A 19,893-nucleotide genomic window follows, 5' to 3' on the forward strand; every position below is an offset into this window, starting at 1 on the left:
CTTGATCTCATAGTATTATCCAGTGCAGTAAATACCAATTACCAAATGTCCTCCAATAACAAATGTTCTTTGGGCTTCTGACCTGTGTTCGCTTGATGTGTTTACAAGTTGCATGGCCCAAAGCCACTGCAGTTTACCTAATGTTGACCATACACTGGTAGCTTTGCAAATTAACATTTGCACAACAAACCTCAGCAGTACATTTGATAATGCCACCAGGGACTTAATGCAACTCAAAAGCCCTTCATGAATTTTATTAGCTTTTAACATTATGTTTATTCAAGAAAAATGTTACACCCTGTTACTTTGAATTTTCATGCCACTGCGGTTGAAAATGACCATCTTAGCCCTTGTACACACGGTCGGAGATTCCGACGTAATGTGTCCTATCAGACCGTTTTGTCGGATATTCTGACTGTGTGTGGTCTCCATCGGACTGTTTCCGTCGGAATATCCGACGGACCAACTTTTCCAACTTGCCGGTAAAATTTTCCGACAAAATGCTCCAATCGGACATACTCCGATCATGTGTAGCCTACTCCGACGGACAAAGTGCCACGCATGCTCAGATCAAATTCCTAGGCCAAAGCTATTGGCTACTAGCCTGAACGTAGTCCCTTAGTAATGAAATAGCGTCATCACGTTATGTACAATCGGATTTTCCGACAACTTTGTCCGACTGTGTGTAGCAACAGTTTTGGACAAAATCCGTCGGACAAAATCCAACGGATTTGGTTGTCAGAATGTCCAACCGTGTGTACAAGGGCTAAGTGGCCTAAAAATGAACACTTTCAAATGAAATGCTAGTTGTCTATGGTCAGCCCAATATTGACATATTCCGACTTTGAGAATTGGTTACATTCATACATCATAATTTTGTCATGAAAAAAGTTTCCTGTAATTGATAATTAAAAAAAAAAAAAAAACTCTGAATCATCTCTCAGCTGGAGAACGGATAATAATTTTCCCTGTATGCTTCTAGGAGAAGCTGTGTGGGATTGTTTTCAAAGAGTGTGTGATTCAGCAGACCACTCATCATAGTGACACTGGTGGGTGTGGAATCTTTAGAGAAAGTAGCCGGCAGGAAGAGGCCAGCATATTTAGTGTCCTGTATCATAGCTGTTTAAATGGGGTCCTCAAGACCCTAAAACATTTCAGAATCCCTCTGGGTGTATGGTAATCTTTGGAAATATGAAGTTTTTGGCTGCAGTTAGCCATAATTAAAAGTTCTCACACAGTTGCTTGGAATAAAAAGATACAACTAGTTCATGTGAAAATGTATGCATTTGATTATCAGTTATAGCATGAAATAGTATGATGAACAGTGAATTCTTGTCTCCAGAAAAGTTCTTAGTTTAATAGTCGGGTACATTTTGTTTGCTCCCCTGTAGGCAGAGGAGCCGGGGTTAATTATGTTAGGAGCTGTGCAATGTCTCACAGATTGTTATCATTTAAGGTACTTATATAGCGTTGTAGTGCTTTACATATACATTGTACATTCACATCAGTCCCTACCCTCAAGGAGCTTACAATCTAAGGTCCCTAGCTCCCATTCATATACTAGGGCCAATTTAGACAGAACAACTAAGGCTATTGCCAAAACATGTCAGATTTATTGTTTTATTGTCACTCTGATGTACCAATAAACATCACTTCAAGGATTACAGTTTTTCCGGCTCTTCTTACTACTGTTGCATTGGAACACATCAAGCCTCAGCACCTGTCACATAACACCTTGTCCCTGCAGAGAGCACTGTTACTTTTCTTCTTTTCCAATTTAGACAGAAGCCAATTAACCTACCAGCATGTGTTTGGAGTGTGGGAGGAAACCGGAGTACTCGGAGGAAACCCACACAGGCACATGGAGAACATGCAAACTCCAGGCAGGTGGTACTGTGGTTGGGATTCGAACCAGTGACCCTTTTTACTGCTAGGCAAGAGTGCTACCCACTATACCGCTGTGCCGCAGATTGCTGGTCTGCTGATTTCCCCTATCTTCTGGAGAGTCCTAGAAGTATAGTGGGAAGAAGAGCAGAACAAGTAGCCTGAATATTCACGCCGGGGGAAGGATGTGTCGGTGGCTGGACTTGCTCTAATTAGCTGCTGATTTGTTCAGGATTGGCCGGTCTGAACAGTTTTCTTTCTTCTGGGTTATCCATTTGAGCTAAAATGGACACCATAGTTGGAGAGAGGGAGCAATCTGCACAATCCAGTTTATCGCTATCACTGTTGACATCTGCAAGCTAAAGGCCATGGCTGGGTTATAGCCACCTGCCCTTTATGCTTGCCATCTGGTAAGCAGACTCTAAAATTACGGTGGTCGGGCACTCTCCTGTCTGTTTGCACACTGTGGTGATATCAAGAATTCCAAGTGGCTTATATTGACTTTCTTTTTTTTGCACAAAGTTTCGTTGGACTCACGGATTGAGACTTTTTTCAGCGCATCTTGTTTATGCTTGTTTATATTTATGCTTGTTTTATCACTGAACATTTTTTTTAGCGTGGTACCCCTTTTTTGCCTGAATATTTATGGGTCTTCAGCCAATCCCTGGGGTAGGGGGTTTGGCATGGGGCTGGAAGGTGAAAGGAAAGTCCATAAATACTCTGAGGCCTGGAAGCCGAGACCAGGGTTCAGCTGTCTGGAGGTGTCCCCTGTGCTGGGGGCTCTGTCCATGGGGCAGAGAGGAGAAGAGGGAGAGAAATCGATCAAGTTCAGCATTAACGTCTCAGCTAGGCTTAGCTGAGGATGCACCAGAGCAGGAGTTGGCTTGAGCCAGCATGGAGGAGAGAGACGGAAGATCTGTTATCGGTAAGCTCCATGTGTGAGTACTTAATTCAGACATCTTTACAAGAGAAGTGAATGTGGAGTACAATACCTCACAAGTTAGGACCAGGTGCAGCCGGGAATTATGCAAGTTAACCAGTGGCACACCACTTCGCAGTGACTGAACTTAGAGCAGTCAGGTGCAGTGCTACTACTATTTCTACTTTTATTACAATTTTCACTACCACGTATAGCCTGTTACAGAACAGCCAGAAACTTGTCAGTCCTCAATTTTGGACAGCTTTGCAAGTTTTCTACAGTTTGGAGTATCCCATATTCTCATCCCTATCCAGGTTCATTGTTCCCGAACTAAAAATGCCAAAAATAAAACCCTAGACTATTTGAGCCTGAGGAAGAGTGAAGAAAACGCTGTGTGCCTGGCTGTCGTTGTTGTAAGGTGGAAATAGGCCCAATTACCAGCGGCTCTGTTGAGGATAGTGCTGGCTTTAGATATTTTAAGACTATGAGGGTTATTTACGAAAAGGCAAATCCACTTTGCACTGAAAGTGCACTTGGAAGCAGTCGCTCTAAATCTAAGGGAGATCTGAAATGAGTGGAAGCTCTGCTGATTTTAGCATCCAATCATGTACAAGCTAAAATGCTGTTTTTTATTTTCCTTGCATGTCCCCCTCGGATCTACAATGACTTTACTTCCAAGTGCACTTGCAGTAAAAAGTGCATTCTCCTTTAGTAAATACCCCCCCTCCCCCATGTTCAGTAAGATAATCAAGGGGAGCAGTGTTGTATCCAAAGAAAGTCATTTATGCCAGACTGATTTTTCAAAAAAGAGAGTTACTTCACTTTAAACTTGATGCTTCTTGTAGAACTCTAGTGTTGTCACATTTATAATATGTTTATAAATAACTATGTAGGCTTACCAAGAAGGCATTTTCTAAAAGAATAGCAATCCTCCTTGATTAGGCTCCATCTTCATAATGGCATGGAAGGACCTTGTATAGATGAGCAGTAGGTTTTATTCTCACAATGGAAAATTCAATTAAAAAAATGTCTACAGTACTTCTTTTCCTTTCCTCCTCAGATGAAAATTAATTTATTTTACATACCATTCATATAAAATATACCACTTTTTTTTTCTTTTTATGTTTTTATTAGTCAAATTAGAATTTTTTTAAAACAGGGCTGTCCAAACTATGGCCCTCGAGCCATTTCCGCCCACTACAAGATCTCATCTCGCCCACAGCTAGAGCAGTGGCATATCCTCATTGAGGGTGGAGGTCAGCTGAGATTGCCTGTGATACCTGCTTTGACCTGATGCTAGGAAGACTCTGATGGGTAACTTTATGTGAAGGGGGCTCTGATGGGGACCCTGAAGTAAGAGGGGAACTCTGATGGAAATCCTAATGTAAAGGTGGACTCATTCATTTACAAAACAATTTTTTTTCTGTCCCATTAATATTTATAAAAAGTATGATGTAGCCCTTCTGCTGAAAAGCTTGCCTTGCAATATTTTTAAAAGTTGAACTTTAGGAAGATGTAAAATAAATCCTCTAATGTAATATTCAATACAATATTTAATTCACTTTTAATGCACCTATATTAAGTACTAGATTTTGTCTGATCAGCTTGGACAATGGACTTTAAACTGGGAGAAGGAAGGCCAACGTTAGGTGCCAGTCAGGGTCTGCGGCATTCACATGTGCTGACAAGAAAGATGTTGATTGGAGGAAAGAAGCCAAAACTAAAGGGATGGCTTCATCAAGTAATTATTATACAGGATTTACAGTGAGGGAAAAAAGTATTTGATCCCCTGCTGATTTTATTCATTTGCCCACTGACAAAGAAATGATCAGTCTATAATTTTAACGGTAGGTTTACTTTTAACAATGAGAGACAGAAAATAGCGACAAAAATATCCAGAAAAAACGCATTTCAAAAAAGTTATAAATTGTTTTGCATTTTAATGAGTGAAATACGTATTTGATCCCCTATCAATTGCCAAGATTTGAACTCCCAGTTGTCTTCTATACAGGTAACAAACTGAGATTAAGAGCACTCTCTTAAGGGGAGTGCTCCTAATCTCAGCTTGTTACCTGTATAAAAGACACCTGTCCACAGAAGCAATCAATCAGATTCTAATCTGTCCACCATGGCCAAGACCAAAGAGCTGTCCAAGGATGTCAGGGACAAGATTCTAGACCTACACAAGGCTGGAATGGGCTACAACACAATCGCTAAGCAGCTTGGTGTAAGGGTGACAGCAGTTGGTGCAATTATATACAAATTAAAGAAACACAAAATAACTGTCAATCTTCCTCAGTCTGGGGCTCCATGCAAGATCTCACCTCGTGGAATTTCAATAATCATGAGAACAGTGAGGAATCAGCCCAGAACTACACATGAGAATGTTTTCAATTCTCTCCATGCAGCTGGGACCATAGTTGCCAAGAAAACAATTGGTAACACACTATGCCGTGAAGGACTGAAATCCTGTAGTGCCCACAAGGTCCCCCTGTTCAAGAAAGCACATGTACAGGCCCATTTGAAGTTCGCTAATGAACATCTGAATGATTCGGAGGAGAACTGGGTGAAAGTGTTGTCGTCAGATGAGACCAAAATCTAGCTCTTTGTCATCAACTCAACTTGCCGTGTTTGGAGGAGGAGGAATGCTGCCTATGACCCTAAGAACACCATTCCCACTGTCAAACATGGAGGTGGCAACATTATGCTTTGGGGGTGTTTTTCTGCGAAGGGGATAGGACAACTTCATCGCATCAAAGGGACAATGGACCGGGGTCATCTACCGTCAAATCTTGGGCGAGAACCTCCTTCCCTCAGCCAAGGCATTGAAAATTGGTTTTGGATTGGTATTCCAGCATGACATTGACCCAAAACACACGGCCAAGGCAACAAAGGAGTGGCACAAGAAATAGCACATTAAGGTCCTGGAGTGGCCTAGCAAGTCTACAGACCTTAATCCCATAGAAAATGTGGAGGGAGCTAAAGGTTCAAGTTGCCAAGTGTCAGCCTCGCAACCTTAATGACTTGGAGAGGATCTGCAAAGACGAGTGGGACAAAATCCCTCCTGAGATGTGTGCAAACCTGCTGGCCAACCACAAGAAATGTCTTACCTCTGTAATTGCCAACAAAGGTTTTGCCACCAAGTACTAAGTCCTGTTTTTTACTCATTAAAATGCAAATAAATGTATAACTTTTTTTAAATGCATTTTTCTGGATTTTTGTTCTATCTCTCACTGTCAAATAGGGTCTGCAGAGAGGCGTTCATTCACCATGATCCATGGCAATTTATTTTTTACCAGTTTGAATGGGATCATGGGTGTCTTCCATGATCTGGCAATTGCTATTCTGGCTGCTGTGAAGATAAAGGCTACAAGCTTCCCTGCCTGTTTAGGTGTACCCTCTACTGGGCATCCCAGGAGAGCTTGTTGCGGTGATTCAATTAAGTTCATCTGTCTTAGTGAGAAGATAAAATTATAAAGGCGGATCCAAAAGTGTGTGACCTTGGGACTGCACCACCATACATGAATCATTGTTCCTTCCATTCCGCACCCTCGAAAGCAAGAGGGAGAGGCCCCTGGAACAAACGAGGCTATTCTTGTTGGTACCATGTACCATCTAAGCTAAACCTTGTAGTTTGCTTTGATTAATGAGGTATTTATGTATGATTTTGACGCACACTGTGATCTTGCATATATCTTGTTCCCACTTTGTCATATAAAACAGTTTTTTCTGGGGTCAAGTCAATATACTATAGATTTTGGAAATGAAGCCAGTGTGCTTGTCAAAGGTTATACACAAGTACTCCATTGAGGTGGATGAGATTACCATCTTGTTACAGTGTTAAACCAACACTTCCAGGCTGTGCAAGTCCCCTTCTTCATGGTAACATAGGGGGTTATTTACTAAAGGAAAATCCACTTTGCACTGCAAGTGCGTTTGAAAGTAAAGTCGTTGTAGATTCAAGGGGGGTATGCAAGGAAAATAAAAAACAGAATTTTAGCTTGCACATGATTGGATGATAAAATCAGCAGAACTTCTCCTCATTTCAAATCTACCCCTTAGGCTGCATTCACACCTGAGCGTAGCGGTTTCAAGTGTTTTTTGCGGCATTTTTACCGCGAATCGCTGTGTTTTTTACCGCGATTTGCCGCTATTTTGTGCAGGGCAAAAGGTCACCAATGTTAAAAGAAGAAAAACGCCCAAATCTGCTCAATTCGAGCTACAAAAAAGGGTCCGGAACTTGTTTGAGCTTCAGGCGACATGTAGTGGAGATATGAACCATCTCCATTGAGAATAATATCATTTTTCCCCTCTAGCGTTTTGTAGCTTCAGGCTTCAAGCTACAAAACGCTCAGGTGTGAATGGGGTCTAAGATTTAGGGCGACTGCACTTCCTAGTGCACTTGCAGTGCAAAGTGGATTTGCCTTTCATAAATAACCCCCACAGTGTCCTACTGACATTTTAATGAGTTTAATTGATATGGAAGTTCTACTTTAAGTTGAACCTCACTTATTTTATAATAATTGCCATCATGTATATAAATATAAGTCTAAATTATAGATGATTATTAGACTTATAGCAACCACTTAGCTTTTCCTTTTTCATTTTCCTGCATAGGCAAGCTAAGAGTGATTGACAGCTCTGAGGCAACACTGGTTTCCTTAAGACAAGTAAGGCCAAAGCTTTTTTGGCCATACTTCTCTTCTGGGTCACAGGAGTGCTCTTCTGTGATCCAATTCAGCTAATAGCGGGCTAAAACCTACTGTCAGCCAACATCACAGAGCTTCTCCAGGTTCTCAAAAAAGCCTAACCATATTGATAAGATCTAAACAACTGCCTGGTTGTCAGAAGCTGGACTTAAACCAGGGACCTCTACTGTGTCTGCCGAGGGCTCTTTTTGCTAAGCCACCTGAGATGCTGGACAGCACTCTACCTGATCCATTGGACAACCCTGTCTTGTGCTTTGATTTCTGCTGAACCTTGAACTCTTTGCTCCTCTCATGAACTTCCTCATTTAAGCCATGTCTCTAAACTTCCTGGTTGCCAGATTATTGTGCTTCATACATTATTCTGCCCGCTGCCTCAAGCTACCTCTATTGTTACTTGGAATCGAGCTTGGCTAGTGACCCTGACTGCAAAACTTTTCTCCTGCATCGACCATGGCTTGTGACTCCGACTACGAACCTCTTCTCCTGCATTGACCTTTTCTTGTGACACCGATCACCGGTCTAGCGGTTCAGACAATTCAACATATTAAAGAACTTAGAACTGTGCTTAGCTTGACTTTTAGTGGCCATTGGTCTCCACTCACTACAGTTATTCCCCTAACACTGTTTGATGGTTTGTTATGGCTCTCAGCACGTGGCTCAGTTCTCAGGCTTGGAGTCGGTAAGGGAAAGCTGCAGCATCACACCATTGCTACATCATGGAGGTGAAAATGTATGTTTATTTGAAAACCCCAAACATCTCCTTTTCAACAAAGCCATTTGTTGTGCATTAAGCTTTACTCTCTTTATTCACACATTGTCCTTTTGATGTTACTAGACCTCGATGCCTACTTGTAAGACTCATTGACCATAAAATTTGCAGAAAGACGTCATGGTTTTGGTGTATTTTACGGGAAATGTGTTTGCTGGTTTCGCTCACGCCAACTTCACAGCATCACAATGCTAGCTCTTGTCCTTGAAACAACTAATTCTTTCATCCATCTCACCCTTTTAGTGATGTGATTTTGATGCATAATCACAATGCTTAAAGCCTTTAGCTTTTGAACTGTTGTATGTTTCCTCAGAACAACATTTTATACAGAAACTTAGAAGTGCCATAGCTGATCTGTGATGTGTAAGCCAAGTTAATCCTCAGAAAAGTTCTCCTATGCAATAATTATGTCAAAGCCTCAACACTTTTACACTCCCATCTGTAAAAAAAAAATCACTTTCTTTTGGAGTTAACAATTTTTTATTTTTTTTTAACAGAGGTTGAAGTTTGAAATTGCAGAAGTGATGACAGAAATTGACAATTTAACGTCTGTAGAAGAAAGGTAAGCATTTTATTAAATTAGGTTATTGTCTTTTAATGTTGGGGTATTGTTGCAAAATCTTTGTACAAGTGACTCACTTGTGTTATTACAAGCATTTGATTAAAGAACGCCTATCAACAAAATATAATTAATCTGGCACTGGAAGCTCCTGCTTTATTGTGGTCTGATCCAGCAGTCGGCCACCATAGGGATCTTTCAAAAAGATGATATATTCACATGGGAAGAATGGAAAACCAATGCAGCTAGCATGTTCATCACTGAGGAGAAATGTCCCTCTAAAGCCAGGATAGGCATTAGGAATTGGGAAAGGATAATTGAATTAGGCATTTGCTACAGACAAAAAAAAATCAACTTGTATGAGACAATAAATTCCAAATAATATAATTTGTTCACTAAAGCCCCATACACACTATCAGTTTTTCTGCTGAGTTTTTCCTTCAGATTTACCAAAACCATGTAGTGGAAGGGCCTGCCTGATTGCATACAAATTGAAACTCCTAAGGTTTGACCTCATATTATATAGTTTTGGTAAATCTGAACGAAAAACTCAGCAGAAAAACTTATAGTGTGTATGGGGCTTTATAGTCATTACATATAAATACATTTTTCTGCAGTATTAGATAAAATAACCATTTTTTCTATGGATATGTATCTATGCAAGTTTAGACAGCGAAGCAATGCAAGTTTGTACCATAATGTACTAAGGGCAACCAATTAAAAATCTATTTTTTTTTACTAATCTTGGTTTATTAAAAGCTTTTTGATTGGTAACTAAGGATTGTTGCATTGTAGACCTAGTGCTGTGCACTTTGTGTTGCCTAATAATGTTTTTCTAGTTCTTAGGGGTGTGTTGTAAGGGATGAACCTTATGGCCCCGTACACACGATCGGACTTTCCGACGCAAAATGTTGGATGTGAGCTTGTTGGCTGAAAGTCCGACCGTGTGTATGCTCCATCGAACATTTGTTCTCGGACTTTCCGCCAACAAATGTTGGCTAGCAGGTTCTCAAATTTTCTGCCAACCAAACTTTGTGTGTACACAAGTCCGTCGCACAAAAGTTTACGTATGCTCTGAATCAAGCAGAAGGAGCCCAAAGTGTGGTGCACTGGCTATTGAACTTCCTTTTTATTGGCTCATCGTACGTCTTGTACTTCAACATGTTCCCACATTCGTAATTGTTGGCCAACATTTGTGTGACCGTGTGTATGCAAGACAAATTGGAGCCAACAACCTTCGAACAAAAATTCACGGTTTTGTTGTCGGATAGTCCGTGTGTACGGGGCATTGGAGTTGCAATAGATTCACAACACAATCACTGACAAATCATTCCGACAACAAATATCCAAGTGATTATATTCCAAAAGTGAACAGGTAAGCTTGAAGTGATTTGAAGCAATCTTCCACCACACCATATGTGTTCAGTGTCACCGCTCCCTTAAGAAATGCACTCACCAACAGAACATGCCTTGCACTCTCATGCTCGGCAATATCACTTAATATCCCCCCAAGGGTATTAAACGACTCTAAAGGTGCTCTTTAAACAATTTGCACTCCACATGTAAAGATAAAAAGTGCTTCCAATAGTGAAGTATAGTTAAACTATTTATTAAAACAGCACACGAAATCTTCAATTATTGCACTTACATCCTTTTCATCAAACAAAGGCACTTCAGCATAAACTTTCCAAAGTGCGGAGTTTGCAGTGGTAACGCAATGTAGTGCGGTCTTGTCGGACCCAAAACAGCTGGTAAGTCTCACCCTCCACTCCGCTCGCTCTCCTATCCACTCCACTTTTCTCCACTTCAAAGGCACTGCACACTCAATGGCCGGTAAATCCGAACGTTAAAACCTCCTAATGGTTACCGTGTAGCCACGCCCAGACATGTTTCGTCAATACGAGTTAATCATTAACCCCATGTTCTATTGGTGAGTGCATTTCTTAAGGGAGCGGTGACACTGAACACATATGGTGTGGTGGAAGATTGCTTCAAGATTACCTGTTCACTTTTGGAGTATAATCACTTGGATGTTTTAATTAATTAATTAATTACTTAATTATTCACGGACTTGAGTTTGGATTTTATAGCGCTACTAATTTATTCATTTGAAATCACACATTTATATATTATTTATAAGGAGCTGCTGGAGATTTATTGTACATATATTTTCTTTAGTATTCTTTGTGCCATTGGTGGTGTAAGAAGGAAAAGGGGCGCGTTTTTTCTTTCACTATACCAGGGATATGCAATTAGCGGACCTCCAGCTGTTGTAAAACTACAACTCTCATCATGCCTCTGGGTGTCATGTTTGTGGCTGTCAGAGTCTTGCTATGCCTCATGGGGCTTGTAGTTCTGCAACAGCTGGAGGTCCGCTAATTGCATATGCCTGCACTATACTATTATATAGCATATTATCAGTCAGTCTTCTCCCACCACATTCATCTGTTTCAGGTGTTTCTTTAATATCTGGATCTTCTTTATTTCATGACAGGTATTGCTTTCAGTAACATTTTGCTGCATTTTTAGGGCCAGTTCACACCAGATACTGCATTATAAAGCTGCTGCATGAGAGTCAGATGTAGTCAGATTACCACACAGCCAACATCTTCAAAGGGATATGTCAGCAAATGCCATGCTATTCTTCCAACAGATTTGATTTAACCCATACTTTGAATAATTTGTTTAACCTCCCTGGCGGTACGATTATTTCGGATTTTAGGTGCTAAAAGCGGTACCATTATTTTGCATGAAAATTTGGCGTTTTATATTGTAGTCCTGTAATTCTTAGGAATAACTCTCTTAAATCTGTCCAAACCAGAGTCTAGCAGACATCCCGGGTATGATAACGTTTGAAAAATTAAATCATAAATTATAATATAATAAATAACTATAAATAATTGTACCAAATAATAATATAACAATAATAAAAATTATTCAATAATGTAAGCAAATCAAAAACACAGAAATTTGCTCAGTTGCAGAATTGTCACTGTCATTACTTTTCAGTATTTGATGACGGATCTCCCCACAAATCGCTATCGCTCAATTCTGCGAGTGATTCTAATTTATTATCGCTGTTTTCTAGCTGGTCTAAAACCATTTTTGATGTAAAGTGACAGTTTGGTTGCTATGGACAATCTCCAGTTTCCAGGCAGAAAGAACAGTTTTTATTATATAAAACTGCATGCAGGACACTGGGCAGACCACTAGGGACAAAGGGGAGGTGAAATATTTACATACAGCAATGTAATCTGTAAGATTACATTATACTGTATGTATACTGTGTGTTTCACTTTTTGAATTTGGCGCCGATCTCCGTCCCTGTGCGTCGCAACGCTCGCAGGGAATGGAGATCGGGTCCGTGATAGATCGAGCGAGACACGGCTCGCTCGTACAGCGGTGAGACAACGCTGGATCCGAGGGAGAAGGTAAGTAAACCTCCTCCTGGATCCAGCGATGCAGTCCCGAGTCTGGCTCGGGGTTACCGCTTTTGGCATAAAAATTCCACCCCGAGCCAGACTCGGGAATACCGTCAGGGGGGTTAATGCAGGGTTTGAAAATAATTTAAAATTATTCTATATTCATTTAAAATATTTCTGAATTGATCATTATTCTAACACAGGTGGTGCCTGCATACTCTGTATAATTTGGTTGTTTTGTGATAGAAGCATCAACTCTTTAGGGAAATAAACCAGGAAGACATTTTTAAGTTGCCAGGGAAGTGATTAATACTGGAAAATCAATGACAATCAATATGACTGTCTAAACTAACATTTGGTCCAGATGGGCACTAATTCACTGATTGCTATTAGTAATTGAAAAACAGCAACTGTATTTAAAGCATAATTGAAATTGTATGCTGGAAAGGAGATTTAGGTAGATAGGAACGGCTCTTGATTATTTCCCTAGTTCCAAATGTTCCCCTTGTCAGCTTGCCACATTGCAATTAAAATGGGAATCGTGGATGATAAATACACCCTTAAGAGTAACATTACCTTTTTGCAGGCAACCAAATTGTCCTCTTCATACGCATATAGTTCTAATGTAGTGAAATGGAGGACCCTTTTTTGTTCCAATGGCTTATAAGAGCAGTTGTATTTCAAACCCTTTGATTAGCAAGACCCGCTAAACTTTATCAGACAGTCAACACTGTATTGTCACTTCTAGCTCATGTAACGCAGTGATTATCCCGAAATGCCTGTAACAACTTGGGATACGACGGAAAATTGGATTTCACATTACATTAGTATTTTAGCTTGCTGAAGAGCCATGATTAGAATTATGAGGGAACCAATTAATGTTCTATTTTAAGTCCTTCTCATGATGGCCCTCGTGCAGTTTTGCCGGCAGGCAAAGACGACAGCCAAGTGTCCGATATGGTATTATGTATGTAATATTTGGTGGGATGAGCTTTAGAACAGTATATTGGAGTATCTCCAATTTATTAAAAAAGGGCCATTCAATGAAACATTTGACAGGAAAATGTGTTCTGGGATATCATTTAAGTAATATGTTTTAGGCTAGAAAAATAGCTAATTTATGACTTGTATGACACTGTTTAGGGCTTTCTATATACAATTTTTTTAAGCCCTATTGCCTTATTTGAAATAAATCCTTAAATGTATTCTATTGTTTAAAATGGGCTTCACTCTTGCTTTGGGTATTTTAATAACTTTATATAAGAAAACTGAAATGAATGTCTAAAGGAATTATGCTTTTATTTAAAGGGCAATAGAATGCAGTAAACTATGTCAGTGTTTCTCAACTCCAGTTCTCAAGGCGCCCCAACAGGTCATGTTTTCAGGATTTCCCTCAGATGAAACAGCTGTGGTAATTACTGAGGCAGTGAAACTGATCAAATCACCTTTACAAAATAATGGAGAGCCTGAAAACATGACCTGTTGGGGCGCCTTGAGGACTGGAGTTGAGAAACACTGAACTATGTCATCCATAGTTTACTGCATTCTGTTGCAGGTCTTATGTGCCCCATCGTGTTTTTTCTTGTCGCTGTTTTCTGGTTAAAGAATTTGAAATAAACTGTTGTGTTACATGCTCAAGGAAATATTTCATTAAAGAGCTATAGAGAATGCCAAATAGCAGTCATCCTTCTGAAAATGCTTGGTGTCTTTCTGTCATGCTCCTCTCTGGCCTTCAGGCCCTCCTGAGCCGTGGCTCCAAAACAAGTATACAGACCTAAAGTACTGAGGCCAGAGACAGCCACGCAACATGTTTTTTTTTCCGGCAATGGCAACTTAAGCCCCATATACACTATCAGAGTTTCTGTAGATTTTTTTTTTTTCCTTCAAATTTACCAAAACCATATAATATGAGGCCAAACCTTAGGTGTTTCAATGTGTATGCAATCAGGCAGGCCCTTGCACTACATGGTTTTGGTAAATCTGAAGGCAAAAATCAGAAAATCTGAGAGCGTGTATGGGGCTTAACAGTTTTTGCAATTTGGTGCACAATTGTTTACGTGTTTTTTCAAAAAAGGCAAATATTCAGTATCAGTTGCTGTATATTAACAATTTATAGTTGAGTGAAAGTTAAGTGGAACTCCAGTTAAGACAAATTTTAAAATTTTGGATACTGTAGAAAGGGTAAGAGCTCCAGCTTGTTTATTGCCTTGTGTGTCCTCTCAAGGAGTCACTATTGTCATTGTCATTGCCATCGCAGGATATAGTGAGGAGAAATCCAGAATTTTATGTCTGTCACTGGAATAAGTGTAGACTGGATTACTATGTGTCAAAAGTGGCATGTTGCCTACCCTTTGGGTCTTTGTGATAGTGAGTGGGGGGAATCTGTATGGAAAATGCAATAAAAACATGACAAATCTGATGGATGTTTACACATTTGTGTTCTGATAAAAAATGCTTTTGCTTGGAGTTATGCTTTAATTACCGTATTACTAGTGTCTTTTCTTATCTGAACAAATGCTGCTCGCATGCGGCTGACTATTTGCCGCTTCTTATTTTCCACTTTGATTTGACACGACAGACAAACCTGAAACAAAGGTTTTTTTTCAGTGAGCAACAAGATTTCCCCTTTCGTTTTAAAACTAAAAAAACCCCAGACTCTGTTGTGGGTAACACAAAAAATTGCTTGTATATTACTTGATGCTATATGCATATAAGGCTCAGTATGCTAAATAAACACATTCAATTTCTTGCTACAAAATGATTTATTTGGTTTGCTGTTTGACCTATTTTATATGAAATTACTGTATTATCCTGCTATAAAGATTGCAGCTATTTGTACTGCTGTTAAATGCTGATACATTTGCAGCCTCCCTCCCATTTAAGAACAATTAGTGGAGCACAGTTAATGGTTCCGGAAGAGGCTTAGAGCAAATCTGATAAAAAGGGCAGTCCATCCATTTTCTGGATTTAGTAACCACATTAAATACTTGGACCATTCATTTTGTTCCGTTGCTGTGTAGAGATTTATGAGCCTACAACAATGTGTTGATCTGTTTTTCTAAATGTCGTTTTTGCCTTTATTTTTGTAGCAAAACTACACAGAGGAATAAACAGATTGCTATGGGAAGAAAAAAATTTAATATGGACCCAAAAAAGGTAATGTGCCTTGTTGGTCTTTAGTGCCTATTTGTTTTAAAAAAAAAAGTGAATCAATGGCTTTACGTGTGTGTGTGTGTGTGTGTGTGTGTGTGAACAGTGTCTCACAAAAGTGAGTACACCCCTCAGATTTTTGTAAATATTTTATTATATCTTTTCATGTGACAACACTGAAGAAATTACACTTTGCTACAATGTAAAGTAGTGAGTGTACAGCTTGTATAACAGTGTAAATTTGCTGTCCCCTCTAAATAACTCAACACACGCCATTCATATCTAAACCGCTGGCAACAAAAGTGAGTACACCCCTAGTGAAAATGTCCAAATTGGGCCCAAAGTGTCAATATTTTGTGTGGCCACCATTATTTTCCAGCCCTGCCGTAACCCTCTTGGGAATGTAGTTCACCAGAGCTTCATAGGTTACCACTGGAGTCCTCTTCCACTCCTCCATGACGACATCACGTTGCTGGTGAATGATAGAGAACTTGCGCTCATCCACCTTCTGTTTTAGGATGCCCCACAGATGCTCAATAGGGTTTAGGTCTGGAGGCATGCTTGGCCAGTCCATCACCTTTACCCTCAGCTTCTTTAGCAAGGCAGTGGTCGTCTTGGAGGTGTGTTTGGGGTCGTTATCATGTTGGAATACTGCCCTGCGGCCCAGTCTCCAAAAGGAGGGGGATCATGCTCTGCTTCAGTATGTCACAGTACATGTTGGCATTCATGGTTACCTCAATGAACTGTAGCTCCCCAGTGCCGGCAGCACTCATGCAGCCCCAGAACATGACACTCCCACCACCATCCTTGACTGTAGGCAAGACACACTTGTAGAGATCTACAAAGGGATGATGCTGCTGTTCTCTACACTATATACAGGTAAGTGCAAACAAATTATGTTAAAAAAAAACACCAACAAAAATGTTTATGTGCATGTGAGCAACCACATATAACCAAATGTAAACAATTCTACAGAAAAGTGCAATGTGCATAAGAATGATAAATTGCAAGAATTCAAAACATATATAAAAGTGCGTAGTGCAATATAAATAAATATATCTGCATATATAATTATCCCAAGAACAACATCGGTAAAAAAAAAAAAATTTTGGTGTATCATATGGTGTAATTAATTCAATAAATGATTCAATAATTCATAATGTATCAGTTATCCAGGTGTTGGTGGTAATCCTCCTTTCAGGGTACCCTGGACTCCCGGTAGTCACTGACCGTCAATAATGCTTCTGCTTATACAGCCCGAGAATGCTGCTAATACACTGAACACACTGAATTCTCAGCCTGTATAAGCAGAAGTATTATTGACGGTCAGTGACTCCCGGGAGTCCATTTTAATTACGGTGACCCTTTACCACGTGATCAGCTTTGTCCAATGACAGCTGATCACAATGTAAATACAAGCCAGTTATGGGCTTTCCTTTCCTCGCGCTGATAGCGTGAGGAAGGGAGAAGAGAGCCGATAACCGGCTTGTGCCAAAGGGACATCTACACTGATAATCAATGTCTCCTCATCTGTGTCGCCTATCAGTGCCCATAAGTGCACCCTTATCAGTGAACATCAGTAAAAGAGAAAAACTACCTGTTTGCAAAGTTTTGTAACAAACTATGAAAAATGTTAGTTTTTTTGTCAAACTTTTCTGTCTTTTTTTGTTTAGTAAAAAATAAAAAACCCAGTGATGATTAAATACCACCAAAAGAAATCTCTATTTGTGTGAAAAAAAAATCAAAAAATCTCATATGGGTACAGTTTTGCCTGACCGCGCAATTGTCATTCAAAGTGTAAGAGTGCCGAAAGCTGAAAATTGGCCTGGGCAGGAATGGGGTTAAAAGTGCTCAGTAGGCAAGTACAAAATTTCCACATAAAACCCCATAAACTGACCAGTGAAAAATATATCCCCCTGTTCTGTGTAGCAAACCGTACACGGCATGTCTTCACCAGCAGGTGTACACTGCATATCTCCAGCAGTATTATTTATTCCTTAGCTTCCCCTACCCAAGCAATAGCCATAATGCTGTATAACCCATCACCATCCCCAGCTGTATTTCACTCTTGTGTTACATGTCCCTCCATACTGTCATCCTTCCTAACACTGTATATCTCCCCTAGTGAAAGACAGCATCCCCACATGGATCACTGCTTTCTCGCCATTCCCTAGCAATTTAGAAAAATAGAAAGGCGACTGCAGGAAAGACAGAGTAGTCAATCAAGTCTGCTTGTTTTTTTTTTGTTAACTTTTTTGTCTAATGCCATGTACACACGGACGGACTTTTCGACAGCAAAGGACCGTGTGTGGGCTTCATCGGACCTTTGCTGTCGAAAAATCAGACAGACTTTAGATTTAGAACATTTTTCAAATCTTTCAGACGGACTCGAGTCCGGTTGAAAAATTAGTTTGTCTGTATGCTAGTCCGACGGACGAAAACTAACACTAGGGCAGCTATTGGCTACTGACTATGAACTTCCTTATTCTAGTCTGGTCATAAGTCGCCACATTCGAATCCATCGGACTGGTGTGATCGTGTGTGGACAAGTCCGATTTGACCAAAGTCTGACAGAATTCAGTCCGTCAAATTCAGATCGTGTGTACACGGCGTGAGTGTAGTTTTTTTTTTTTTGTCCCAATCATATTTTACAACCCTCAGTACATATTTTCCCCAGCATTCCATATCAGCGCAGAATATACTGCTTTCCTAGCCTTACATACCCCAAATGCTTTGTTTTCAACCTAGATGAATTCACCCCCCTACACACCTTTATTCCTCCCTGCTGAAGCATTTTTCCCCAGTGGAATCTGAGTTGCATCGGGTTACCTGTCACATACTTTAACCAGCCATTTGCAGCCATGATGCAGCAGGTCCCAGCAGGCAGGCAGCCACGCAGTGGAGGAGAGAAGTCAGAAGGAGCCACACTGCCATGATGAGGATAAAGTACAAATTTAAAACATCCTTAATTATAGGTATGGGAACCAAGGTCACAGGGTGCATTATAAAGGCCATTATAGACTCAACACAAGTGGCAGTGAGATGCTTTCATAGGGTTCATAAGAAGGCCTGGGCCATACTTGGGGGGGTAAAAAATTACCAGGGAAATTGAGAACATTTCTTTTGCGTTAGCATGCACATGACAAGCCTCCCATGTTTTTCAGTGACAACTGTTCAAATATGTGCTGCTTAAAGTAATAGCGACTTTAAAAAGGTTCCTGAACTACTTTGGTCCGACTTTCATGTGACGAGTGCCATAGACTGCACTGTAAACCCTCAAAAGTCGTATGAAAGTTGCACTTAAATGTTTTACATGCGACAGTTGTGCAAACAGTTGTCCATTATCATGGTTCAAAGCCAAAGTTGCACTTAAATGTTTTACATGCGACAGTTGTGCAAACAGTTGTCCATTATCATGGTTCAAAGCCAAAGTTGCATCCAAGTTGCACCCATCCAAAGCTGCATCAAAATTGCACTCCAAGCCTTAATTTGAAGTGTTCAAAGTCCATAACTCTTGCCCTGATTTATGGCTTTACTAAAGCCTAGTACACACTATCAGTTTTTTTTTTTTCCATTCAACCCTGCAGGCTGAATGAAAAAATACCTGAAGAGCTCAGGTGGAGCCACGAGCCACTGTACTAACTAAGGGGTCAAGTCACAAAGCTTTAACGCATTCGATAAGGACACCATATTAATCATTTGCATACATTATTGCATGCAGTAAATATCACATAAAAAACTCTTAAGTCAAATTCACAAATGGATCAGAGAGTAAAAAAGCATGCGATCATTTCCACCAGGGTTTAGGTGGCGGTATCACCCGCAGGCTGTTATTTGACAAATAGCTGGTTGCTAAGGAGCAGGCTGCTAAGCCGGCTGCGTGTCCTTAACCACTTGCTTACTGGGCACTTAAACCCCCCTCCCGCCCAGACCAATTTTCAGCTTTCAGCGCTGATGCACTTTGAATGACAATTGCGCGGCCATACAAAACTGTACCCAAATGAAATTTTTATCATTTTTTTCCCACAAATAGATATGTGGCACTGGGGTGCAGCACTGTTGTTGAGGCAGATTGTGGGCACTGATGGGTGGCACTGTGGGCACTGATGTGTGGCACTGTGGGCACTGCTGGGTGGCACTATGGGCACTGATGGGGGGCACTTTTTTATTACTGAGGTGGCACTGGCAGGGGGCAGGTGGGCACTGGTAAGCTGGCCGTGATCGGGACTGATGTCCCAATCACGGCCGACGGTGATCGGCTCCTTTTTTTTCTCCTCGCGCTGTTAGCGCGAGGAGGAAAAATAGCCGATTACCGGCTCCGTTGTATAACATGATCAGCTGTCATTGGCTGACAGCTGATCACGTGGTAAGGGGTCGGGATCGACCCCTTGCTTCGATCCGTGATCAGGCGAGTCTCATAGACTCGCTGATCACAGAGCGCCCCGCGTGCGCCCCTCAGGGGGCGCGCAGGCCGCTCGTGC

General features: G+C 40.7%; 1 protein-coding gene across 1 annotated transcript in view; it reads left to right on the forward strand.

The window, feature by feature from the left end:
* CYTH3 (cytohesin 3) overlaps window positions 1-19,893 on the forward strand; it is a 223,502-nt gene that overhangs the window by 101,711 nt on the left and 101,898 nt on the right. The window contains exons 3-4 of the mRNA XM_077449020.1: window positions 8,779-8,843; window positions 15,352-15,418. Of these exons, the coding sequence (XP_077305146.1) occupies window positions 8,779-8,843; window positions 15,352-15,418 (132 nt within the window). The remainder of the gene's footprint in view (window positions 1-8,778; window positions 8,844-15,351; window positions 15,419-19,893) is intronic.

Source organism: Lithobates pipiens, unplaced genomic scaffold (genome assembly GCF_037356315.1).
Source record: "Lithobates pipiens isolate NorthernLeopardFrog02 unplaced genomic scaffold, aLitPip1_a1.2 Scaffold_22, whole genome shotgun sequence".
Lineage (NCBI taxonomy): Eukaryota > Metazoa > Chordata > Amphibia > Anura > Ranidae > Lithobates > Lithobates pipiens.